Source organism: Somniosus microcephalus, chromosome 2 (genome assembly GCF_052327205.1).
Source record: "Somniosus microcephalus isolate GS21.2 chromosome 2, FLI_Smic_1.0, whole genome shotgun sequence".
NCBI lineage: Eukaryota > Metazoa > Chordata > Chondrichthyes > Squaliformes > Somniosidae > Somniosus > Somniosus microcephalus.
In genome coordinates, this window is record NC_140988.1 from 270,891,901 (window position 1) to 270,918,758 (window position 26,858).

The following is a 26,858-nucleotide window of genomic DNA, read 5'->3' on the forward strand; positions in this document are numbered from 1 at the left end:
AGAGAAATGTGATTGCCAATTGTGGGTGGCGGGCGGGGGTTAAGAAACATGGATTTCTGTGGGGCTCAGGGTGAGTACTTTCACCTCACTTTCAGCAAAATGTCTGTTGTGCTCCAGGAAATGTACTGTTATACCACCATTCTGTGGCCAATGTTAAGTACTGCAGTTAGACTTGACGTAAAGGACTTCCGAGTCAAGTAGATTTGACGAGCCACAAAGTTAAATGGTGAAACGATATGCTCACCGTGCCTTCCACAGATGCAATACCATTAGAATGCCAAGACCATTCAGCGTTTTTAATTATGCTATAATTATGTCTTCCTGTCTGGTACATGACATTATTCCCTTTTCATAACTGCAACCGTGGTTGATTATACTGTTAAAATGAAAACAAGGTTCTGTCTTTGAGTGTCGCTCCAATAACTCCCAAAAGGGCCAAGTTTTTCAGCGAGTTTGAGAGCAGAGAACACAAAATTAAACCCAAAATTTTGATTAAACTGGTTTCCGTTAAGTCCATTCAAAACAGAGCTTTAAAGTTTGACCCAATCATCTGACAGGAGCAACAAGTCCAACTTTGACAGGATTTTTACATGCCAGAAACAGAACCAGTCCTGCAGGCTGAGTTAATGCATTGATGGTACAGGTGAAGAATTTTACCAAAAGCTAAATCCTTGCTGCATCAATGTGAAAACAGCTTACTGAGGTGACATGATGGTATTCACACACAGCAGCAAATCCTCATCTCTATTAGTAGAATAGAAGATTAACAAACACTTAATCATGCCGAAAGTGCAAGAGGACTGTACCTTTGCTGCTTTTCCGACACGGGGTTTTAGCTGCTGATATTCATCGCACATTGGAATAGCCACCTGAAATTAGGCAAAGAAAGTTTTACATAAATTGGCCATAATTCCAAATTGAATTATCAAAGCCCAATTCAAAGTTCACATTTAGGAAACAATAGAATCAGTGCACACGACTAAAAAATCTAAAAACCAAATGAAAATGACAAAAAATTAAGTGACACAGCATGAAAAAGTCTGCCCATCTTGTTTGATCCAGTGGTATATTACTAAATTCACCAGGACCTAAGAAACAAGTACAGTAATAGAAATGTATTTTATATATGTTCAACGTTTATGAAGGAGTAATATTTTAACACATAGCTTTCTTCAAAGCAACAATATTCTTTCTACGATTAAGTCATCAGAAATGTATAGTTCTCAAATGCCAAAGATCATTGATTGCTCGTGTCCTTAATTTTGTGCTCATGGAAATTTTCACTCTACTGTTCCTGCTGATTTCCATCCTACTCCATTGCTGAATGACCTTTGTTTTGTTGCTTCCTGCGCCTACTGACTCCACTTATCTTTCAGAACTCCTCAGTCACCATTCGCTGGACTGGCTCTTCAAACTTCAACTGCTGTACCCTAATCTACACAAATCCCATGAATTTACATTTCACCGTCCCCTGGCTCCAATGCTCTCGGTCCTTGGGTTTTACCTCCACTGCACTTTGCTTCTCTGCTCATACACTGGATCCCCTGGTGTGCACTACTAGCATCAAGACCACTACTCACCTCCGCTGAACACCTAAATCAACCTCTGTTGGCTCATGGTCAAGCATTCATGCCTCCTCAGCTCTCTATTTTCCCCAAGGGAAACACAACCTCATTGCGGATGTTTGCACTGACACCATGGCTTTGATAGAAACTTTGCTCACAGTTAACAACACCTTTCCTTTCTGAAGCTACCCTGCCTGGCTATACGTTCCACCATTACAGGTCACAGCTGTGGCTCAGTGGGTAGTACTCTCGCTTCTGAGTCAGAAGGTTGTGGGTTCAAGTCCCACTCCAGAGACTGAAGCACAAAAATCTAGGCTGACACTCCAATACAGTGCAGTACTGTCAGAGGTGCCGTCTTTCAGATGAGATGTCAAACTGAGGCCCCGTCTGCTCTCTTAGGTGGGCGTATGAGATCCCATGGCACTATTTCGAAGATGAGCAATGGAGTTATCCCCGGTGTCCTGGCCAATATTTATCCCTCAAACCAACATAACAAAGAAACAGATTATCTGGTCATTATCACATTGCTGTTTGTAGGAGCTTGCTGTGCGCAAATTGGCTACCACATTTCCTACATTACAAAAGTACTTCATTGGCTGTAAAGCACTTTGGGACGTCCCGAGATCTTGAATGGCACTATATAAATGCAAAAAAAATTGTTTTTTCTTTCATCTGCCCTCCCAAATTGTCGTGGTGGCAGTGTGGTCCGACTCCTCTGGCACCTTCTCCTCCTTTGAGCACCTCATTTTGCTCCACCTTGTCTCTCCTTAGATATCCTCATTCTTACTGTCCCCCAAGCCCCATCCCGAGTTTCTCACCAAGGTATACTCGCTCACATCGTGCTGGATTGAACTGTACACCTCTTCGCAGATGTGTCAGAGAACTGGTGCAGTGCTGCCTTGACACTGTGAAGCTGAGAGCAGCAGCCCCAGAAAGGTAGCAGTACCATGAAAAATGACACTGTTTTCTTCACATAAAGAACAAGTGTCTCTCTGCATTAAAGGTGCCAATAATGGCTCATGGTCTCCCAACACCTCAAATTTAAAATTCACATCCTTGCCACTCCCTATTTCGGTAACCTCCTCCAGCCAAAGACCTCCCCAATCTATCCATTCTTGTCTGTGGCCTCTTGGCTCCTTTACCCCAACAGTGGCAGCAGTACTTGCATATACCTAGCCACTACACTCTCAAATTCCCTCCCAGAACCCCTCCGCCTCTCTATTCTCTTTTAAAAACACTCCTTAAAAGACCAAGCTTTTAGTCACCCTTCCTAATAGTTCCTTATTTGGCTTGGCATTCATTTTTGTCTGATTATGCCTCTATGAAGTGAGCAGGACATTTTTCTATGTTAAAGGTGCGATATTGTTGTTACTGATTGTCAACACCATACCAGTTGGTTCCTTAAGCTAACAGCACACTACCATATCAGCATTATGTTTTCTGCAGATGTATCATTAACAAATACAGAAAGACAAGCTCTAACAAACTGGTGTAAAAATTTCAAACCTTTACATGCAAAGGGCATTTGGAAATTTCACAGGTTGTGCGAAGTTTTAGTTTACGCCATATAACCCTGTAGCTCAATGCAAGTCCAAAACAAGCTCAATGCACTAATCTTGTTACCTATCCATGTTTAAGTATCTAACAATGTCTGCAATATACTGCTGCTTTATATTGTATTTTTGATTAGGGTGGAAAGTGAGGGAAGGAACGTAATTCAACTTCTCCCAGTGATCGACTGAAGGGTGATTAGAGTATTGGGAGCGCATCAATTGTCTCTCAGTCAAGAAATGGTGCTTGGCATTAAGAATGGGATGGGGAAACAAAAAGTAGTCTGTGCATAGTATGTAACTTCGCAATTGGTATTTTAATAAGGTGTATACAGATGACCACACATGCAATGCACAAGTATTTTACATTTACCATGATTGTTTTATGATACTCATTCATCATCAATAGCGAAAGTTGAGAACAAGGAAAAAAACAATTATTTTAAGTCACTTACCTCATGGTTACATCCCTCTACTGTGTCAACTTGCTCCACTTTCACCTTGGGCATCAAGTCTGCAAGACTAAGTTACCAAAAAGTGAATAGGTATGCTGTACCTAAATGTTACAATTAAATGTCCCCTAACATTAAAATCCACACCAATGCGCTAATGGTGAGTCAATCGAAACAACTTAAAGAATAAGCCATTAGATATGTAGATTTATAACAGCGTCTGTAGTTTCATAGTTCCCAACCATAAGATTTTGGAGCGGACGACCAACGTTTCCGAGCTCTGCTCACGAGGGACCCTTGTCAAAACAGACTTTCTGGCCCTGACTGAATTCGTCCCATTGTGCACAGAGACTCGACTCTTCTACGCATACGCTGGATACAGCAAAGGCTTTGGGCCCCGACAACATCCCAGCTGTCATGCTGAAAACTTGCGCCTCTAGCCAAAGTGTTCCAGTACAGTTACAACACTGGCATCTACCTAACAATGTGGAAAACTGCCCAGGTATATCCTGTCCACAAAAAGCAGATCAAATCCAATCCAGCCAATTACCGTCCCATCAGTTTACTCTCAATCATCAGCAAAGTGATGGAAGGTGTCACTGACAGTGCTATCAAGCAGCACTTACTCATCAATAACCTGCTCACTGATGCTCAGTTTGGGTTCCGCCAGGACCAATCGGCTCCAGAACTCATTACAGCCTTGGTCCAAACATAGACAAAAGAGCTGAATTCCCATGGTGAGGTGAGAGTGACTGCCCTTGACATCAAGGCAGCATTTGGCTGAGTGTGGCATCAAGGAACCCTAGTAAAACTGAAGTCAATGGGAATCAGGGGGAACTCTCCACTGGCTGGAGTCATACCTAGCACAAAGGAAGATGGATGTTGGATGTCAATCATCTCGGCCCCAAGACATCGCTGCAGGAGTTCCTCGGGGCAGTGTCCTAAGCCCAACTATCTCAAGCTGCTTCATCACTGACCTTCCCTCCATCATAAGGTCAGAAGTGGGCGTGTTTGCTGATGACTGCACAGTGTTCAGTTGCATTTGCAACTATCCACATAATGAAGCAATCCACGCCAGCACGCAGCAAGACCTGGACAACATTCAGGCTTGAGCTGATAAGTGTCAGGCAATGACTATCGCCAACAAGAGAGAGTCTAACCACCGCCCCTTGACATTCAACAGCATTACCATCGCCGAATCCCCCAACCATCAACATCACTGGACCAGCCACATAAATAATGTGGCAACAAGAGCAGGTCAGAGGCTGAGTATTTTGCGGCAAGTGTCTCACCTCCTGACTCCCCAAAGCCTTTCCACCATCTACAAGGCACAAGTCAGGGGCGTGATGGTATACTCTCCACTTGCCTGGATGAGTGCAGCTCCAACAACACTCAAGAAGCGCGACACCATCCAGGACAAAGTAGCCCACTTGATTGAAACCCCATTTACCACCATAAACATTCACTCCCTCCCCCACCGGCGTACCGTGGCTGCAGTGTGTACCATCTACAAGATGCACTGCAGCAACTCGCCAAAGCTTCTTCGGCAGCGCCTCCCAAACCCACGACCTCTACCAACTAGAAGGACAAAGTCAGCAAGCGCATGGGAACACCATCAGCTCCAAGTTACACACCATCCTGACTTGGAAATATATCGCCGTTCCTTCATCGTCACTGGGTCAAAATCCTGGAACTCCCTCCCTAACAACACTGTGGGAGTACCATCACCACACGGACTGCAGCGGTTCAAGGCAGTGGCTCACCACCACCTTCTCAAGGGCAACTAGGGATGGGCAATAAATGCTGACCTTGCCAGTGACGCCCACATCCCAGGAACGAATAAAAAAAAAAGCTATGTTTCAGACATGTTAATGTTTTTATTTTTTTTTAAATCTTACTTAATTTCCTCTGTGGAAATGGCTTCAAGTTTGGGCTTTTTTCCAAACAATACATCATCCGGATTATCAGTCTCTACTTCATGCTTGTTCTTCACTGAGGAAACTGCATTAGCTCCTCGAGCAGCTCCAGCAGGGGTCTTCCTACAGAATACAAATTAAAAATGTCACCAACATTTTTTAAATAGTTTATTTTAATCTTGGCAGTCTTCAAGTAAGCAATACAGATCTTAAAAAGAGTTGTAGTAAAATTTTCTTGATCTATATAAGCCTGCAAACCATTCTGAATGTTACTAAATGACAATTTATGTAATGAAATTCCATTAATCTCTGGACACAAGAAAAATCATGATACTTTTCACTTGTCCCATAAAAAATATTCCTCGTAGCAGAACATTCAAAATACATCTTCCATTTTAACACAAAATAAAAATGTACAGAAGAGCAGCTTCCCAGTTAAACCTAACTATCCCTCAATACATCAGATGGTACTGTGCAAGTTCTGTCAGTAGAAGGCAAACACAAGAAGCAATTATCACTTTTTACCAACGCTAAACTGACAATCTAAATCAGGCAATAGGGCCTGACTTGACACTGAAGCAGAGTGGCTCATTGGGCAGGGTAGTCTCACACCAGTTAGGTTCCACACCGTATCGAATTCCTCAATACAGCATCAAACCTGGTTTGCGCAGTGTTCAACGGGTGCCCTTGACATTTTGGAAACCTACCTGATGTTTAAATTGCATGTCACAAGCAGATATGTGCCCTTCCCTGCTCCTTAAAAATTTAAATTTCTAACCTTTGGGAAGCAGCTCTGCACATATATGTATCCAACAATGCAAAGAGCTCCCTCTAAATCAGGACAGTCGATGTTCCAGCCAGGCAAGAGCCAAACAATGGCCCAGAATTTCCTGGAGATTTGCGCTGTTCAAATGGTGCATCTCGGGCATCAGGTTTGTTTTATGTCATAAAAGTCCGAAGAAGTGATGCACAAGTGAACGATGCCATTATTCACGCTGCGTCGTAATTTCCAGGGACTTTGCGCTACTCCAATACCCTTGCCGAAACTGTGCAAAATTGACATAATCATCGCTCCACCCCATCAAGTCACTGGCAATCACAAATTTCGTAGATTTACGCCAGTTTTCTCGCTGCAGCCACTTAGAATGAAAAGTAATGCCGCAGGTGTATGTATTTAACTTCACAAGTTCAAAATAATTCATTAAAATAAAATAAAATCTCTGCTCTTTTGTTATTTTTAATTCATAGCTGAAACACCTCTTTGCCACTGTATAATTTAATGTATATTGTGTGCACAGTGTAGGGCACTGGAGTGCCTGCACATGCTATTGATAAAAGCGAGGGAGAAATTTGTTTTGGCCTGTTTTCGGGCCCAAATTGGTCACCGGGCCTGCAGCATGCACCAGAACCATTACAGGAAACTTTCTGGTATCCGGCACTGACGGGAGCGAGCTGGCGCCGTTAGATCAAAACTGCCGTATAAACCAGCCTAATGCTGAAACATACGGAGATTTTCAGCTCCGTGTGAATCAACAAACCCTGTTGCTTAGCAACAGCTTCAAAACAGTCGGCTGCAGCTGCAAGCGTCTCCAGCTGAAGCTGTTGCTTAGCTACAGACCTTGCAGAGCCTGACTGGGGGAAAAAAAAGCAACGAGAAGTAAAAAAAACTTATAGAAAACAGCTCCTGAATTTTGCCGGTAGATAAGAGCTTTCCGGACTTTTAACCTCCGGTTAAACGAAAGTTTCCTGTACATACAGATATTCTAGGATCACTGTTACTGATAGAGAGACAAACTCGATTACAACAATTTTTCGCTGGGGGTGACGTGCTTGAAAGAAGTGTCAGGGTAATGCTAACAGGGCCTGTTCCAACACATTTGTGGACTACTGGGACCACTGGCCACACAGAACGTCAGACATTCATTCAATGGAGGCAGAAGCCCAACGGATCTCGCATGTGTGATTGTGCCTGGCTGCTGCGTGATATCACCAAGGGGCAGCATGTAGATGAAGAAGAGAAGTGGGACAAGGACAGATCCTTGGGGGACTCCAGAGCAAATGGTGTGGGGTGGGAGAGAAGCCATTGCTGAAGATGCACTGGCTACAAATGGACATTTAAGGGAGGAAACAACCGAAGACAGTCCCACAGAGCTGGGAAACGGAGTACAGGCATTGAAGGAGGAGGAGTGGTCAACCGTGTTAAAGGGTGTAAAGAGGTCAAGGATGACGAGGAGGGAAAATGCCCCACGATCACTGTCACAGGGAATGTAAAGTGACTTTGATTGAGGTCAATTCAGTGCTGTGGCATGATGGAAACCTGACTGGAGAAATTCAAACATAGAGTTGTGGGAATGATAAAGACCAACCAACCATTCAGTTGCTTGTTGATTCTCTCCTTTCCAACAAAGTCAAACTTCCCCAGCTCTCCTCAGATCTGAACTCCCTCCTTTAGTTTTTCCACCATCCCTCCGCATGCCATCTCCAAACTTATCTTGGAGTTACACCTTCTGCTTCCTTAACTCTATTCCAACTCAACAGCTGACAACACAACTTCACTTCATGGCCCCCATTATAAACAGTTACAAAAAGTTCCCTCTCCTCGGGCACTTACATTTCCCCTTTCAAAACCGCCATCACCACACCTGTCAAAAAGAAATCTCCCCTCGACACCACTATTATTGCAGACCAGTGCACCATCTCCACCCTGCGTTTTCTCTCCAAGATCCTTGAATATATCCTCCCAGATTTGCGTCCATCTCTTCCAAAACGCTGTTTGAATTTCTCCCATCAGGTTTCCACCTCGCCTAAAACACAACAGTCCTAACTCATCTCACAAAAAAGACATTCCCTGTGCATTATCTCTCCTCGTCCTCATCAACCGCTCTGCAGCCTTCGACATATTTGACCATTCCATCATCCTCCAACATCTCTCCTCTGTTGTCCAGCTCCGTGGGACTATCCTCACTTGGTTACACTCTTAACTATCCAATTGTAACCAGATTATTTTTAGCAATTACTTCTCTTTCCATCCCTACATAGTCGGTTCCACTCTGGATTTCCCTCCATAAACCTTGTGGCCTCTCCATTGCCCTTTTGGGCACCTCTCTGAATCTCTACTTTGGCCCAATTTATTATTTTCCTCATGCTTCTGTGAACCACCTTAGGACTATTTCCACATTAAAAGGTGCTGTATAAATCTAAGTTGCTATGTTGCTTAGTGCAATACATTGGTAATTCTACGTTGCTGGCAGCACTCCCGATGGGTCAATGAGGCAAATACATCACATGAAACGGTGCTAAAGCAATACAGAGAAAAAAATGCTCATGAAGCATCATTGTTTTGGTCTAAGTTAACTCGCGTGAATCATGTGGCAGTCGGGGCATTACAATTTGTTTTGCTGACTGTGGGCTAAGGAAAGGAGTAAAACATAATCAGGGTTGTTGCTTCTAGAAAAGTGCACAAGCGTGGAGGTTGGTAAAGTTGGTCAGCCGTGGCTTTGATCACATAAGTACAGCTACCGTCTGCATTACGATAACTCTGTCAGTTTATTTCTGTGCAAATGCGATGAACCTCAGGTGTCAGCTGTGGCTCAGTGGGTAGCAGCACTCTCGCCTGAGAAGGTTGCGGGTTCACATCCCACTCCAAAGACTTGAGCACAAAATCTAGGCTAACAGTACAGTACTGAGGGAGTGCTGCATTGTCAGAGGTGCAGCCTTTCAGATGAGACGTTAAGCAGAGGCCCTGTCTGCTCTCTCAGGTGGACGTAAAAGATACCGTGGCACTAATTCTAAGAGCAGCAGGGGAGTTCTCCGGTGTCCTGGCCAATATTTACCTGTCAATCAACATCACTAAAAGAGATCATCTGATCATTATCTCACTGCTGTTTGTGGGAGCTTGCTGTGGTAAACTGGCTGTTGCGTTTCCCACATTACAACAGTGACTACACTCCAACAAAGTACGTCATTGGCAGTAAAGCGCTTTGGGACATCCGGAGGTCGTGAAAGGCGCTATATAAATGCAAGTCTTTTTCCTCACATCCAACCAGAAGCCCTGATCCCACCGTAAGATCGTCACCCTCATCATTCAGCAACACAATTCCCAGGTTGGCAGCCGAGAGCGACACGCGCCGGCCACCCGCGAGCTCACAGCCCGCCGCCGGCGTTAGTCTGGCCCACGGCTAGACTTTCATCTGTGCGTTTGTTTTAACATTTACACGAGCGACCAGTCTTTCTTACCCCGGTTTCCCACCGCCACTATCCCCTCCTTTGGTCTTTTTCGACGATTCTTCCTCGAACACGCTGAATAGATCATCACCGAACGCATCCGCCATCTTTGCCCGGTGCACCACAATGCTTTGCGTCACATATGCACTCTACGGTGGCCAGAAAGAGTCAAAACGAGCGAAAGCAAACTACGCATTTCGACTTCCGGCGCAGTCAAACTGATGTGCGTCAAAATGCGGAGTGCACATCACTTTAGTGACAAATTTACTGACTTCCTCTCAGATCTACAAAGTGTCATTCACTGGGAATTATACATATTTAATGTAATTCTGTGGTTTGTTGTCAGCTTTATTCAACAGTTTAAATTAGTTTGCAGTCTGTGCTTATCTTGCCGACCCCAAACAACGCTCCTGGTGTTTTTTTGGTCACTGAGTAGCTGATGTGTGCAGAGTCTCATCACCACGTTTCAACACTCTCCAAACCAAACTGTTGAGAAATCCACACAGGTTTCCATTTACCTGATATAAAGTGCATACTCTCCACTTGCGGTCAAAGTCCAAAGAATTTTTTGCAAGTTGGCATAGCCAAGGCCAATAAAAAGACTTGCATTTATATATCATCCTTCACAACCTCAGCCAAAGAAGTACTTTTTGAAGTGGAGTCACTGTTGTAATGTAGGAAACGTGACACCCAATTTACACACAGCAAGCTCCCACAAACAGCAAAGTGATGACCAGATAATGGCCCTGAAATTCGGGTCCCAACGCATGAGTACACGCTGGGTACTCACACGTAGGCCCAACGAAAGTGCTGGTTTCGTGCATGCACGGGAAACCGGCACTTCCGTTCCCCTGAAAGAAGGGGTTGACAGGTGGAATGCGTGCGCTGGAGAGGCAACGTGTGCGCATGGAACTTAGGTTTTTTTTGCAGGTTTCTCCGGGAGGGTAAGTCTCCAGCAGTTACACTTTTAAAAAGCAGGCGCAAGGCCTACTTTTAACAAGATAAGTAATGAATTAATTAAAATTAAAACATTTTTTCCACAGGTTTATTATTTTTAAATACTTTAAAGAAAGGTAAGTTTATTTTTAGCCCTGTTAGAAAATGTAATTCATTTTTTCAAAAATTTAAATTAGTTTAAAATAGTTATTTCATGTAATTTATAGTTATTTTAAAAATGTGATGTTTAAAAAAAAAAATTATTTGAAGTTTGTGATGTTTTGGGGCTTATATAGGTTTGACAGCTCTTCCTGTCAAACTTATGAAGCATTCCCTGCTACCATTGACTCTCCATGGCCCACATGATCCCAGGGGATGCATCGAACTAACTGTGCCCTTGGGATACGCAAGCACTGCACGCTGGCAGCTGGAGGAGGCCCAGGATTGGAATACCACGCGGGCCCACAGCACAACAGCCGGCGCGCTAGCTAAGTGCAGGTCGGAGGCTTGCACCCACAGGAAGCCCCCGACCCGAATTTCTGGGCCAATATGTTTAAGTGATGCTGGTTGAGGGATAAATATTAGCCAGGACACCGGGGATAACTCCCCTGCTCTTGGTCGAAATAGTGCCATGGGATCATTTCCGTCCACCTGAGGGGGCAGATGGGGCCTCGGTTTAACGTCTCATCTGAAAAATGGCACCTCCGACAGTGCAGCACTCCCTCAGCACTGCACTGGAGTGTCAGCCCAGATTTTTGTGCTCAAATCTCTGGAGTGGAAATTGGGCCCACAACCTTCTGACTCAGAGGCGAGAGTGCTTCCAACTGAGCTGACACTTATGTACCTTCCCAAGTGTACGAATGGTTATTGTTGGCGTCCAACCAACTAAATTTGTATAATTTACCAGCACAATAAGAAGCCGCTGCTTGATCAGTTGGAACATAAGAAATAGGAGCAGGAGTAGGCCATTTGGCCCCTCGAGCCTGCTCCGTCATTCAATAAGATCATGGCTGATCTTCTACCTCAACTCCACTTTCCTGCACTATCCCCATATCCCTTGATATCCTTAATATTCAAAAATCTATCGAGCTCCTGAGCCTCCATGGCCCTCTGGGGTAGAGAATTCCAAAGATTCACCACCCTCTGAGTGAAGAAGTTGCTCCTCATCTCAGTCCTAAATGGCCAACCCCTTATTCTGAGACTGTGACCTCTGGTTCTAGACTCACCAGCCAGGGGAAACATCCTCCCAGCATCTACCCTGTCAGGCCCTGTAAGAACTTGGAACGATCCGACCCATTAGGTATTGGCTTTCAGAGCTCTGCTGGAAGAAACCCAGACCCTCGTGACAGGTCTATATTAACAATAACATTCATTTCGTGGAATGAAAATTGGGCAGATTCTATAAAGGGCGGGTGATCCACTCCACCAGATTACTGCCCAGGCAGTAAAGCTGAAAATCTGCCCCTACATCTCTAGGTTCCATCAATGAGTCAAGCTGGCTGGTTAGTCAATCATCAACAGAGCCCTTGAGTGCTGTAGACCTGCTCAGCTAAGGTACTGGATTACCAAGTCCACCACAGATGACCAACTCAGTTCTAATCATTCATCGCTAGCTGTGTCACCTTTACGTTTACCATAAAATGTTTGAGCTAGCTAACTCCTGATCAAATCATTGACACACATGCAGGCACAGACTTTGGCAGCAATTGCTTGCCTCTATGTATCAAATCAAGATGGGTGCTGAACTCTGGATATATAAACATTTGTTCATACCCAACCTCCAAGTAATGCCGCCCAGCAGTTGTGTTCCCAAATGTCAAGTTTCCTCATTAGTAAATAAGGAGAAACTGTTTCTATTAGCAAGAGGGTTGGTAGCAGAAGACACAGATTTAAGATAATTGGCAAAAGAAGCAGATGATGTAAGCCCCCAAAGTGCGGACCAAGTGATATACAAGGTTGATGTCACTGGCTTGTTGAAAGAAAGACAGACCAACTAATTGAAGTCAAAACGGTTTACTCAGGCCTAGGGGAGAGCCTTTCTGATCACGTCTGAATCCAACTCCAACAAGCCTCTCAAAGTCCACACAGTTATACAAAAATTAAGGCCCTGCCCTAGAGGCGGGGATAAGCTTATTAGCATATACAGAGTTATAGCTAAATTGTAATTATAAAACCGTGACAGTTATCTTCTTGCCGCCCCCAATTCCCACACTTCGTTATCAGTTGGTCCCGTCACCTCTTGCGACCATGGGCCTCATCTTAATTACTTTACAACCATCCATTTGCCCGTGGTCAGATGGTTCTGTTTGTTAGATGTTTTCTTAAGATATCAGTTCTTTTTAAAGCGGGCAAACCGCAGACTTTCTGTCTCCCTTTGGGTCATTTCTGCAAAGCAAAAACACTTTAGTTAACCTCAGTTTACTTTGAAGAATGGAACCCTGTTGTGAATTACAATTAACAGACTCTTAAGTGCATGGGTGTCGGCCCGCTTGACCGAACGTACTCTCTCAATCTTTCCAGGAGTTGTTCTTGCAGTTTTAATCTCTCAGCATTTGAAAGTCCCTTAATCATGTTTAAAACTTAGTTGGGTTCATGCAATTACAGACCTCTATTGTTCAACTCAGAGCATGAATTAACTCATTATCTCCACCTTGTACACTGATGCTGCAATTGAATTCTGGTTGTCTGGCCCTGTTATATCCAATTTTTAATATCTTACTTCAGGAGATGAAGAGACTTTTACGCAGTGAGCTGTTATGATCTGGAATGCACTGCCTGAAAGGGTGGTGAAAGCAGATTCAATAGTAATAAACTGGGGTAGATTTTGACATTGTGTGATCGTGTAAAATGGGTGATAGTGAATCGGCAGCCCATTATACACCACTCCCAATTTTTTTTTTTTTTTTTTACATTGAATGGAAATAGAAATCGGGAGAGATGTAAAACGGGCTGCCGATTCGCTATCACTGGAGAAAAAGTGCTAGGCAAACTTATGAGTCTAAAGGCTGACAAGTCCCCTGGACCTGATGGCCTGCATTCTAGGATCTTAAAAGAAGTGGCTACAGAGATAGTGGATGCATTGGTTGTAATCTTCCAAAATTCCCTTGACTCTGGAAAAGTCCCTGCAGATTGGAAAACTGCAAATGTAACACCCTTATTCAAAAAAGGAGGGAGACAGAAAAAAGGAAACTATAGGCCAGTTAGCCTAACATCTGTCATTGGCAAAATGCTCGAATCCATTATTAAGGAAGAAGTAGCAGTGTATTTGGATTTCCAAAAGGCATTCGACAAGGTGCCACATAAAAGGTTACTGCATAAGATAAGAGCTCATGGTGTTGGGGGTAAGATATTAGGTTGGATAGAGGATTGGCTAACAGAAAACAGAGAGTCAGGATAAATGGGTCATTTTCAGGATGGCAATCTGTAACTAGTAGGGTGCCACAGGGATCAGTGTAAGCAGTTTTTGATCCTAGCCCAATTGCTAGACGGACGGTTCGAATTGCCCCCGCCTTACGAAAGTTCTATACCCGGGAATTATTATTCAGAGTGTAAATGAAATAAGTCACGGACAGGAATGCTTTGGTGAAAAATCAAACTTATATTTATTTGGTCTAACATACACTGGCTAAAACATGCACTACAAAACGAAATCACTGTCCCTGTGGAGAATAAAATCCAGATTACAATCAACATACATACAGTACAAAACTGGGGACTACAACAAGCAGTAATTCCCTTGTTGCTATGGTGGACTCTAATTCCACCCCTACCAACGAATTACCCAGTTGCATAAACACCTTCGCCTGGCTGAACCAAACGAAGATCCCACCCTTGGAATAGCCCAAAAGCTTCACTTCTGAGAGACTATGCTTACCCCCACACGTGGTCGGTTTCGATCGCTCCACTCGTCGGCTTCTCTGGTACTTCTTGTTAGTTCGATCTTGTTGGAGCAGGGAGCGAGAGAGAGAGAATGGTGGGAAAGAATTTATTTTTATAGTAGTCTGGCTGCCCCTATCTTTTACTGCCAATCTTTAAAATCCTATTGTTTCTAAGCACTCCGGTGCTTAATCAGTGATGAGTCATCCTCGGACCCATCACTATTCGATTAATGGCCCCAAGTCTGGGACATATCTTTCGGTCTTTGTGTTGGGAAAAAAACTGGCTCCCTTTCGGCTGGCTGAGGCCACTGGGTTCATTGTTCTGCTTCTCTTCTGAGATGGAGGTGAGAAGTGCTTTTGCATATTAGAGTGGCCTTTCTAATGAAGTTCAATGGTACCCTTCCTTTTTCCAGGACTGTCGGGCGAACCCATACATTCTGGATGACTGACAGTTCTTTTGTCACAGCCAACTGCCATGCGTTCTCTGGAGTTTTAACAAACCAGTCTTTCACGTATCTGCACAGGGCGATCCCATAACAGGGAAAATACCCTCAGAAAAATCCCACGAAGTCCAAAAAATATTCCCGACTGAGTCCATTCTTCAGAGACTTTGCGAGCTCTTCAATCAGTGCTGGAGCCTCAACTATTTACAATCTATATTAATGACTTGGATGAAGGAAGCGGGTGTATTGTAGCCAAATTTGCAGAAGATACAAAGATAGGTGGGAAAACAAGTTGTGAGGAGGACGTAAAGAGTCTGCAAAGGGATATTGATAGGTTAAATGAGTGGGCAAGAATTTGGCAGATGGAGTATAATGTGGGAAAATGTGAAGTTATCCACATTGGTAGGAAGAATAGAAAAGAAGAATATTATTTAAATTGTGAAAGACTACAGAATGCAGTAGTACAGAGGGATTTGGGTGTCCTCGTACATGAAACACAAAAAGTTAACATGCAGGTGCAGCAAGTAATTAGGAAGACAAATGGAATGTTGGCCTTTATTTCAAGGGGGATAGAGTATAAAAGTAGGGAAGTCTTGCTACAACTGTATAGGCCGCTGGTGAGACCACACCTAGAGTACTGCGTACAGTTTTGGTCCCCTTATTTAAGGAGGGATATACTTGCATTGGAGGCTGTTCAGAGAAGGTTCACTAGGTTGATTCCTGGGATGGAAGGGTTGTCTTATGAGGAAAGGTTGAGCAGGTTGGGCCTATACTCATTGGAGTTTAGAAGAATGAGAGGCGATCTTATTGAAACATATAAGATTCTGAGGAGTTTGGACAAGGTAGATGCTGAGAGGATGTTTCCCCTCATCAGGGAATCTAGAACGAGGGGGCATAGTCTCAGAATAATGGGTCGCCCATTTAAGACGGAGATGAGGAGGAATTTCTTCTCTCAGATGGTCGTGACTCTTTGGAATTCTTTACCCCAGAGAGCTGTGGAAGCTGAGTCATTGAATATATTCAAGGCGGAGATAGACAGGGGAGTCAAGGGTTATGGGGAGCGGGCAGGAAAGTGGAATTGAGGCCAAAATCGGATCAGCCATGATCTCATTAAATGGCGGAGCAGGCTTGAGGGGCCGATTGGCCTGCTCCTGCTCCTATTTCTTATGTTCGTATGTTCACCCGTTTTACACTATCGCACAAAGTCAAGATCTACCACACTGAGTGGTGACATTATCCAAAGACATAACATCAGGTTGCACATTCTAGCCAACAACACAGCTCTATCTTATCACCAGCTCTCTCAACCCCTCCACTGCCTCTGTGTTGTCAGCCTGCTTGTCCAACATGCAGTCCTGGATGAGCTGCAATCTCCACCAATTAAACATTGGGAAGACTGAAAATATTGTCTTCGGCCCCACCACGAACTCCATTCTCTCGCCACCAACCTTATCCCTCTCCCTGACCACTGCCAAAGGCCATACCAGCCTGTCTGCAACCTCGGCATCCTATTTTTCCATGAACTGAGCTCCCAACCCCATATCCTCTCCATCACAAAGAACGCCTACTTGCACATCCATAATTTTGCCTGTCTCTTCGCTGCCTCAGCACATCTGCTGCTGAAACCCTCAGCCATGCTTTTGTTATCTCTAGACTTGACTATTCCATTGCTGTCCTGGCCAGCCTCCCATCTTCCACCCTCCGTAAACTTGAGCTCATCCAAAACTCTGCTGCCTGTATCCTAACTCACGCCAAGTCCCCTTTACCCATTACCCCTGTGCTCACTGACCTACATTGGCTCCCAGTCCACCAATGCCTGGATTTAAAGTTCTCATTATCGTGTTCAAATCCATCCATGGCCTTGCCCCTCCCTAGCTCTGTAACCTCCTCCAACCCTACAACTCTCCAAATATTCTGCAGTCCTGTAACTCTGGCCTGTTATGCAAATCATGGGGTAAATATCCATCTTCGCTGCATGGGTGGTAATCTGGTAGAGTGGATCGCCAACCACTTTCTATTGCATTGCAATAAAAGGAACTAAAATCAGACAGGTTCTATAACATTCCACCAGAATGCAGCCCTTGCAGTGAAGCTGATAATTTACTCCCATATCTCTGACTGTTGACAAGCGCCTATAAAGAAACCTCCAGGCACATAACATTGTGATCATGTACAAAATTAAACTCTGTTGAGGGCTATTTGTTACCTTCAAGAGTTAATTAATTATGTGAATTCAGGATGGAAGGTTTGATCATCTTGCAAGTGTTAAAAAAAGTCTGCTGAATGTTGCTGGTGGTGTTCTTTTTAATAAAAAAAAAGTCAACACAAATTCCCCAATTTGTGATACAGACATCTCTTTAGTAGTCTCTCTGAAGTTCAATTCTGAGACTGGATGTTTATGTGATTTCTAGTTTGCAGAGATGGAGGTAAGTAATGATGAAGTGTTCCTTGAGTGATGCAGTTCCCAAATATTGTGTATAATGAAGGTCTATGTGGTAGATAAAGCTACTGTACAGCCATTTAACTAATGTACTGAATTCCAATACCATCTATTTCTTCAAAAGCAAAATACTGCGGATGTTGGAAATCTGATGAAAGGTCATCAACCTGAAACATTAACTGTTTCTCTCTCCACAGATGCTGCCTGACCCGCTGAGTATTTCCACCATCTATTTCTTGCTCCATGAAGAAACTGAAAAAAATGCCTTTTCATTATTTCACAAGCTATGTCATACCTCCTATATATTAGAGAACTAATTCTAGTACCGCTTCGGATGCAGTGCTGTAACATAAATGCGGCAACAGTAAAGGTACAAGAGGAACAAAAGAAACACTTCAGGAGATGGTTTACAAGGGACTCCTGAAGCAGTAATGCCACCACTGTTGGCTGCAGTTGGTGCAGCAATCCCAACCATTTCTGTCCAGCAAATTGGTGGGCAGGGGAGGGTGGCAGCAGTCCAGAATATTTTTGTGTTGTCCAGAGAAGCATTCTTGCCACAAAAATAATTTAAAACATACATTTTTGGGGCTTCTTCTCCTGTACCAGCAGTAAAACTGATCGGAACGTGCATGGCACAATTGACTCCAAAAGTGACAATTGGGATCCTATTGTAGTTCATAAGACAGCCTATAAGAACATAAGAAATAGGAGCAGGAGTAGGCCAATCGGCCCCTCGATCCTGCTCCGCCATTCAATAAGATCATGGCTGATCTGATCCTAACCGCCAATCTACTATCACAGAACCATCTCCTGAATCTAACAGAATTAGACACACGAAATAGCAGCAGGATCAGGCTACACGGCCCCTGGGCCCGCTCCGCTACCCACAGGGCCATGTCCGATCCGAACCTGGACTCGTGTCCAAATTCCTGCCCGCTCCCCGTAACCCTTAATTACCTTTACTTCTAGGAAACTGTCTATTTCTGTTTTAAATTTATGTAATGATGTAGCTTCTACAGCTTTTTGGGGCAGCATATTCCATGGACCTACCACCCTCTGAGTGAAGTAGTTCCTCCTCATCTCAGTTTTGAAAGAGCAGCCCCTTATTCTAAGACTATGCCCCCTAGTTCTAGTTTCACCCATCATCGGGAACATCCTCCCCGCATCCACCCGATCCAACCCCTTCACAATCTTATATGTTTCAATAAGATCGCCTCTCATTCTTCTGAACTCCAATGAGTAGAGTCCCAATCTACTCAACCTCTCCTCATATGTCCATCCCCTCATCCCCGGGATTAACCGAGTGAACCTTCTTTGTACTGACTCGAGAGCAAGTATGTCTTTTCTTAAGTATGGACACCAAAACTGTATGCAGTATTCCAGGTGCGGTCTCACCAATACCTTGTACAACTGAAGCAATACCTCCCTATTTTTATATTCTATCCCCCTAGCAATGAAAGCCAACATTCCATTGGCCTTCTTAATCACTTGCTGCACCTGCATACTAACCTTTTGAGTTTCGTGCACCAGGACCTGAAACAGGCAAGCGTTTTGACAGCCCAGGGGTAGGCCCCTTTAAAAATGGCAGCAGTCGGACTGTTAGCATTAACGGGGCAGTAAAATCTACCGACTACATTGAGGCCACTAGCAGCTTGCTAATGCCAATTTGGATAAGTTAAAATCGGCCCCAATGATAGCTATTGTAAGTTTAGCATCACAGGTCACACACACAGATTACCCAAAGGGTCTTGGGAGTTGCAAGGCTTTTTATTAAAGAGCTACAGTTTTAAAGCATAATCAGATATTACATATGGTTTAAGCTGAGTATAATAGACATACAACCTGTGACAGTAGAGAGCGATCTATGACTCCCGAATCGGAATGCCACAACCGGATGGATGGTTGGTTAGATGTCTGATGAGACAGCGTGGAGGTCTCAGGTCAGCGGGTCTCTGCAGCCAGTAACAGCAGTCACTTCTGTTGATTCGTCCCCCGAGCTGTTGGAGGAGTTAGGCGTAAGCCAGCATTGATCCACCTCAGAGGCTAAACTTAGTCAAGGTGTTAGGCCTGAGCCAGCATTGATTTCCACCTCGAAGAAGCCTTCGCCCCTCGCTGTCTGATCCCCCCCTCTCAGCCCTCTATATTTATAGTTATTTTGGTGGGCTATGATCTATCTAGTGTCAATCATCTCTAATCCAAATGTGGTGCAGAAAGACATTTCTCACTGCTCCTTCCTGCATGGCTGACGAGGCCTTTCTCTTATCTTTCTGAGGAATGTTTTGTTATGTTTCTTTAAGGACATTTTATGACTTATTGTCCAGCTACAGTATTATCATCCTGTGTTTTCTTGCATTTTACGATCCTCTTATCATTTCCACTTGTCTTTTGGTGTTTGTTATTTGGCCTTACTGACACTTCAACCATTTGTTCCTGACTGCATTTTAATTTCTGTTCTAAGAGTCAAACTTCATCTATGAATCTAATAGCTATTTCTTAGACATAAATCATGCAATTGATGTGTGGGGAAGAATCATGATTTTCCCAATCTCTTCCTATTGAGATGTCAGGGAACATAGGGTCTAATGAGAGGGAGGAACTGATTTAAATCAGTATTTGTAGGGAAATGGTGTTAGGGAAATTGATGGGATTGAATGCCGATAAATCCCCAGGGCCTGATAATCTACATCCTAGGGTACATAAGGAAGTGGCCCTAGAAATAGTAGATGCATTGTTGGTCATCTTCCAAAATTCTATAGACTCTGGAACAGTTCCTATGGATTGGAGGGTAGCTAATGTTACCCCACTGTTCAAAAAAGGTGGTAGAGAGAAAACGGGGAATTATAGACCGGTAAGCCTGACATCGGTAGTGGGGAAAATGCTAGAATCCATTATAAAAGATGTAATAGCAGAGCACTTGGAGAACAGTGACAGGATCGGACAAAGTCAACATGGATTTACAAAAGGTAAATCGTGCTTGACTAATCTACTGGAATTTTTTGAGGATGTAACTGGTAGAATAGATAAGGGAGAACCAGTGGATGTGGTGTATTTGGACTTTCAGAAGGCTTTCGATAAGGTCCCGCATATGAGATTAGCCTGTAAAGTTAAGGCACATGGGATTGGGGGCAAGGTACTGACTTGGATAGAGAACTGGTTGGCAGACAGGAAGCAAAGAGTTGGAAGAAACGGGTCTTTTTCCGAGTGGCAGGCAGTGACTAGTGGGGTACCGCAGGGATCGGTCCTAGGACCCCAGCTATTCACAATATATATTAATGATGATCTAGACGAGGGAACTAGATGTAATATCTCCAAGTTTGCAGATGACACAAAGCTGGGTGGGCATGTGTGCTGTGAGGAGGATGCCGAGAAACTCCAATATGATTTGGACAGGTTGGGTGATTGGGCACATGCATGGCAGATGCAGTATAATGCGGATAAATGCTAGGTTATCCACTTTGGTGGCAAAAACAGGAAGGCAGATTATTATCTGAACGGTAATAGATTGGGAGAAGGGGAAGTGCAACGAGACCTGGGTGTCCTTGTGCACCAGTCGCTGAAGGTAAGCATGCAGGTGCAGCAGGCAGTTAAGAAGGCAAATGGTATGTTGGCCTTCGTTGCGAGAGGGTTCGAGTACAGGAACAAGGATGTCTTGCTGCAGTTGTACAGGGCCTTGGTGAGACCACACCTGGAGTATTGTGTGCAGTTTTGGTCACCTTATCTGAGGAAGGATGTTCTTGCCATGGAGGGAGTGCAGCGAAGATTCACCAGACTGATACCTGGGATGGCAGGAATGACGTCTGAGGAGAGATTGGGTCGATTGGGCTTATACTCGCTGGAGTTTAGAAGAATGAGAGGGGATCTCATTGAAACTTATAAAATTCTAACAGGACCAGACAGACTAGATGCAGGAAGGATGTTCCCGATGGTCGTGGATTCTAGAACCAGGGGTCACAGTCTAAGGATAAGGGTCAAGCCATTTAGGACAGAAATGAGGAGGAATTTCTTCACCCAGAGAGTGGTGAACCTGTGGAATTCTCTACCACAGAAGGCAGTTGAGGCCAATTCATTAAATATATTCAAGAAGGAGTTAGATATATTTCTTAAGGCTAAAGGGATCAAGGGATATGGGGAGAAGGCAGGGACAGGGTATGAGTTTGGATGATCAGCCATGATCTCATTGAATGGCGGAGCAGGCTCGAGGGGCTGAATGGCCTACTCCTGCTCCTATCCTATCTTCTATGTTTTATTTCCCTCAAATCTCTTAATAATTGTGATAGCTATTGGCAAAGGTTTGAAATTTGAGTTGAAAATAATTAGTACTGGCTGAGGAGTTTTAATATAAGTGAGCAACATATTTATGATTAAAACAGATTAAATTACATAAAATATAAGGGAATGGTTTGGCAATTTAGCATCCAAGGTTTAGTAAGTGACTGTGATATAAAAAGGTGTACTGCACCTGCACTGCAGTATTCTGAGATTTGCTCTAATGCTTTTAATTTAACAAAGTTCTGAGTTTATGTTATTGAAAATAAGTTGTTTTGCATTCTTTTCTTACTTTGTCTTTCAAATTTCACTTCACTTAAATGAGATCTCAAAACCTTCCCTATAGTGTCATTTCAGATTGATTCAGTCACACAAATCACCAACGCTACCAATTTTTTGCAGCAGATAAATGAACACAAATATAATTAAATTAAATAATTCACAAATAAATCATAAATATATCCATAACCTTCTCATCTGGTACTTCAGTACAGTACTGAGGGAGTACTTCACTGTGGGAGGTGCTGTCTTTTGGATGAGACATTAAACCAAGGACCCATCTTCCCTCTCAAGTGGATGTAAAGGGTCCCATGGCACTATTTCAAAGAAAAGCAGGGGATTTCTCCCCATATCCTCACCAACATTTATTCCTCAACCAACATCTAAAACAGATGATCTGGTCATTTATTTCATTGCTGTTTGTGGGACTTTACTGTGTGCAAATTGGTTGCTGCGTTTCCCTACATTAGAACAGTGACTACATTTCAAAAATAATCTCAGACGCCATCCTCCTGAATCGCCTTCTCCCAGTGTCGCAATGTGGATTCCGCCCACGAAGGGGCACAATGGAGAAATGCAGGGAACAGCACCAACCGCTGTACATGGCCTTCTTTGACCTCACAAAGGCCTTCGACACTTGTCAACCATGAGGGATTATGGAGTGTCCTCCTCAAATTCGGCTGTCCTCAAAAGTTTGTCACCATCCTCCGCCTGCTTCATGACGACATGCAAGCCATGATCCTGACCAACGGATCCACCACAGACCCAATTCACGTACGGACTGGGGTCAAGTAAGGCTGTGTCATCGCACCAACGCTCTTCTTGATCTTCCTGGCTGCAATGCTCCATCTCACCCTCAGTAAGTTCCCCGCTGTAGTGGAGCTAATCTACAGAACAAACAGGAAACTGTTCAACCACCGTCGACTCCAGTCCAGATCCAAGGTCGTCCCATCCTGTCATCGAATTACAGTATGCAGACGACTGCGCACACTCTGACCTCGAACTCCAAACCATCGTCAACACCTTCACCAAAGCATATGAGAGCATGGGCCTTACACTAAACATCTGTAAGACAAAGGTCCTCTACAAACCTGCTCCCGCCACACAGTACTGCTCCCCGATTATCAAAATCCACGACGAGGCCTTGGACAACGTGGACCACTTTCCATACCTCGGGAGCCTACTGTCAACAAGGGCAGATGTCAATGACGAAGTCCAACACCGCCTTCAGTGTGTCAGTGCAGCCTTCAGTCGCCTGAGGAAGAGTGTGTTTGAAGACCAGGACCTCAAACCCAGCACCAAGCTCATGGTCTACAGAGCAGTAGTGATACCCGCCCTCCTGTATGCTTCAGAGACATGGACCATGTACAGCAGGCACTTCAAAGCACTGGAGAGGTACCACCAACGCAAGATCTTGCAAATCCATTGGCAGGATAAGCGCACCGTCAGTGTTCTCGCTCAGGCCAACATCCCCAGCATCGAAGCTTTGACCATGCTCGATCAGCTCCGATGGACGGGCCACTTCGTCTGCATGCCCGATATGCAACTCCCAAAGCAAGCGCTCTACTCGGAACTCCGACACGACAAGAGAGCCCCAGGTGGGCAGAGGAAATGCTTCAAGCACACCCTCAAAGCCTCCTTGAAAAAATGCAACATCTCCACCGACACCTGGGAAGCCCTGGCCCAAGAACGCACAAAGTGGAGAAGCATCCGGAAAGGCGCCGAACACATGAGTCTCTTCGCTGGGAGCAAGCGGAAGCCAAACGCAAACAGCGGAAGGAGCGCACGTCAACCCAAGCACTCCACCCACCCGCCCCTTCAACCACCATCTGCCCCACCTGTGACAGAGACTGTAGGTCCTGCATTGGACTCATCAGCCACCTGAGAATTCATTTTTAGTGCGGAAGCAAGTCATCCTCGGTTCCGAGGGACTGCCTAAGAAGAAAAGTACAATTGTACTAAGATTTCCTTACTCTTGTACTACAACCCTCTTGCAATAAAGGCCAACATGCCATTTGCCTTCCTAATTGCTTGCTGTACCTACATGCTAACTTTCTGTGTTTGCTGTACGAGGACACCTAAATCTCTCTGAACACCAACATTTAACAGTTTCTCACCATTTAAAAAATATTGTTCCCCTATTCTTCCTACCAAGGTGAATAAGCTCACATTGTACTCCATCTGCCACCTTATTGCCCACTCACTTAATGTGTTTATATCTCTTTGCAGGCTCTTTGTGTCCTCCTCACAGCTTACTTTCCTACTTAGCTTTGTATTGTCAGCAAACTTAGATACATGGCACTTGGTCCTTTCATCTAAGTAGTTGAGATGAATAGCATAGATGCACTTGTTTAAGTTAGATAAGTACATGAGGGAGACAGGAATAGAAGGATATGTTGATAGGATTACATAGGATATACGGCACAGAAACAGGCCCTTTGGCCCAACCAGTCCATGCCGGCGTTTATGCTCCACACGAGCCTCCTCCCGTCTTTCCTCATCTAAATATATCAGCATAACCCTTTTCCCTCATATGCATGTCTAGCCTCCCCTTAAATGCATCTATACCTTTCACTTCAACCACTCTCTGTGGTAGCGAGTTCCACATTCTCACCACTCTTTGGGTAAATAAGTTGCTTCTGAGCTCTCTATTGGATTTCTTGGTGACTATCTTAAATTGATGGCCTCTAGTTATGCTCGCCCCCACAAGTGGAAACATTCTCTCTGTATCCACTGTATCAAAATTTTTCATAATTTTAAAGACCTCTATTATGTCACCCCTCAGCCTTTTTTTCAAGATAAGATACCCAGCCTGTTCATCCTTTCCTGATATGTATACTCTTGCATTTCTGGTATCATCCTTGTAAATCTTCTCTGCACTCTCTGCAGTGCCTCTATATCCTTTCTATAATATGGGGACCAGAACTGTACGCAGTACTCCAAGTGTGGTCTACTCTTTCTGGTGGGGGGAGGGGTGATTGAACAAATCGACTGTACATAAGAACATAAGAAATAGGAGCAGGAGTAGGCCAACCGGCCCCTCGCGCCTGCTCCACCATTCAATAAGATCATGGCTGATCTGATCCTAACCTCAAATCTACTATCACTCTACATCCCTCCCAAACCCATGTGATCTCCTGGGAGAGGCGAAAAACCAAATAAAAAACCCAATTTGAGAGAAAAAAATCTGGGAAATTCCTCTCCGACCCATCTAGGCGATCGAAACTCGTCCAGGAGATCACTGTCCCTATATTTTCTACAGTACTTACCTTCTGTAAAAGGTGATCTCCACCCCAGCCAGGAACAGGAATAGAACCATCTCCTGAAATCTAACACATAATTAGAACACAAGAAGTAGGAGCAGAACCAGGCTACACGGCCCCTGGGCCCGCTCCATTACCCACAGGGCCATGACCATTCCGAACATAGACTCATGTCCAATTTCCTGCCCGCTCCCCGTAATCCCTAATTCCCTTTACTTCTAAGAAACTGTCTATTTCTGTTTTAAATTTATTTAATGATGTAGCTTCCACAGCTTTCTGGGGCAGCAAATTCCACAGACCTACCACCCTCTGAGTGAAGAAGTTTCTCCTTATCTCAGTTTTGAAAGAGCAGCCCCTTATTCTAAGACTATGCCCCCTAGTTCTAGTTTCACCCATCATTGGGAACATCCTCACCACATCCACCCGATCAAGCCCCTTCACAATCTTATATGTTTCAATAAGATCGCCTCTCATTCTTCTGAACTCCAATGAGTAGCGTCCCAATCTACTCAACCTCTCCTCATATGTCCACCCCCTCATCCCCGGGATTAACCGAGTGAACCTTCTTTGTACTGACTCGAGAGCAAGTATGTCTTTTCTTAAGTATGGACACCAAAACTGTATGCAGTATTCCAGGTGCGGTCTCACCAATACCTTGTACAACTGCAACAATACCTCCCTGTTTTTATATTCTATCCCCCTAGCAATAAAAGCCAACATTCCATTGGCCTTCTTGATCACTTGCTGCACCTGCATACTAACTTTTTGAGTTTCGTGCACCAGGACCCCCAAATCCCTTTGTACTACAATACTTTCCAGTTTCTTGCCATTAAGACTCCAATCTTATCAAATTAATAAAACATTAAATAAAACTTAACAAATTAAATTAGAATTTAATTGGCCGGGGTGATGATGCACTCCAGTCCCTGCAGCGCCCACCGGTTGTGGAAGGCCTCAAGTGTGCCGGTGGACACTGCGTGCTCCATCTCCAGGGCCACCCGGGCGCGAACATAGCCGCGGAAGAAAGGCAGGCAATCGGGCCCAACGACCCCCTCCTGCCTGGACCTGTTAATGGCTATTTTCACCAGGTCCAGGAGCAGTCCTACGAGGAGATCCTCCAATCTGCCCACTCCCCTCCGTACTGAGTGACCAAAGATCAGGAGCGTGGGACTGAAGTGCAGCCAAACATCAAGGAGCAGCCCCTTCAAATAGTGAAAGAGGGGCCGCAACCTCTCACATTCAGCGTATATATGGAAAATGGACGCAGAAAATGGAAAATGGACGCAGAAAAGGCAGGCGGCCTGGGAGTCCGTGAACCTGTTTAAAATCTTATTGCACGGAACTGCTCCTTAACACCCTCCAAGCCAAGTCCCCAATAGAAAAAGGGAGGACTCCGGCGTAGAGAGCCCTCCATTGGTGACCTCCGCCTCCACCGGACGGCAAGATCCAAGTGTGGTCTAATCAAGATTTAAAGGAAGGTGGTGGAAGACTCATGGAAAGCATAATCACCGGCGTAGACCTGTGCGCCGAATGCCCTGTTTCTGTGCTGTAAATACTATGCATGTAATACACATCGGCGAATTACGCCGGCACTTCCGGGGTACCTTGTCCATCGTTTGAAACGTCATTTCCTGTCGATTGACCTG

At 44.4% G+C, this 26,858-nt stretch overlaps 1 protein-coding gene and 1 long non-coding RNA gene across 3 annotated transcripts in view; both read right to left on the minus strand.

Moving 5' to 3' along the window:
- The window catches only part of mtrex (Mtr4 exosome RNA helicase), a 233,156-nt gene extending 223,308 nt beyond the window's left edge, over positions 1-9,848 (minus strand). The window contains exons 1-4 of the mRNA XM_085971986.1: positions 9,720-9,848; positions 5,466-5,606; positions 3,571-3,637; positions 807-869 (exon numbers count right to left, since the gene is read on the minus strand). Of these exons, the coding sequence (XP_085828112.1) occupies positions 807-869; positions 3,571-3,637; positions 5,466-5,606; positions 9,720-9,814 (366 nt within the window). The 5' untranslated portion in view covers positions 9,815-9,848. The remainder of the gene's footprint in view (positions 1-806; positions 870-3,570; positions 3,638-5,465; positions 5,607-9,719) is intronic.
- A 2,792-nt stretch (positions 9,849-12,640) lies between these two features.
- On the minus strand, positions 12,641-26,827 carry LOC147123385 (uncharacterized). Of its 2 annotated transcripts, XR_015074358.1 has the most exons (5): positions 26,722-26,823; positions 25,219-25,271; positions 19,247-19,401; positions 14,518-14,583; positions 12,641-13,028 (listed from the first exon to the last, which is right to left on the minus strand). It is a non-coding gene; the product is annotated as an uncharacterized LOC147123385 (long non-coding RNA). The 2 variants fall into 2 exon arrangements; XR_015074357.1 differs by lacking the exon at positions 25,219-25,271 and having other exon boundaries at positions 26,722-26,827.
- Positions 26,828-26,858: the final 31 nt, after the last annotated feature.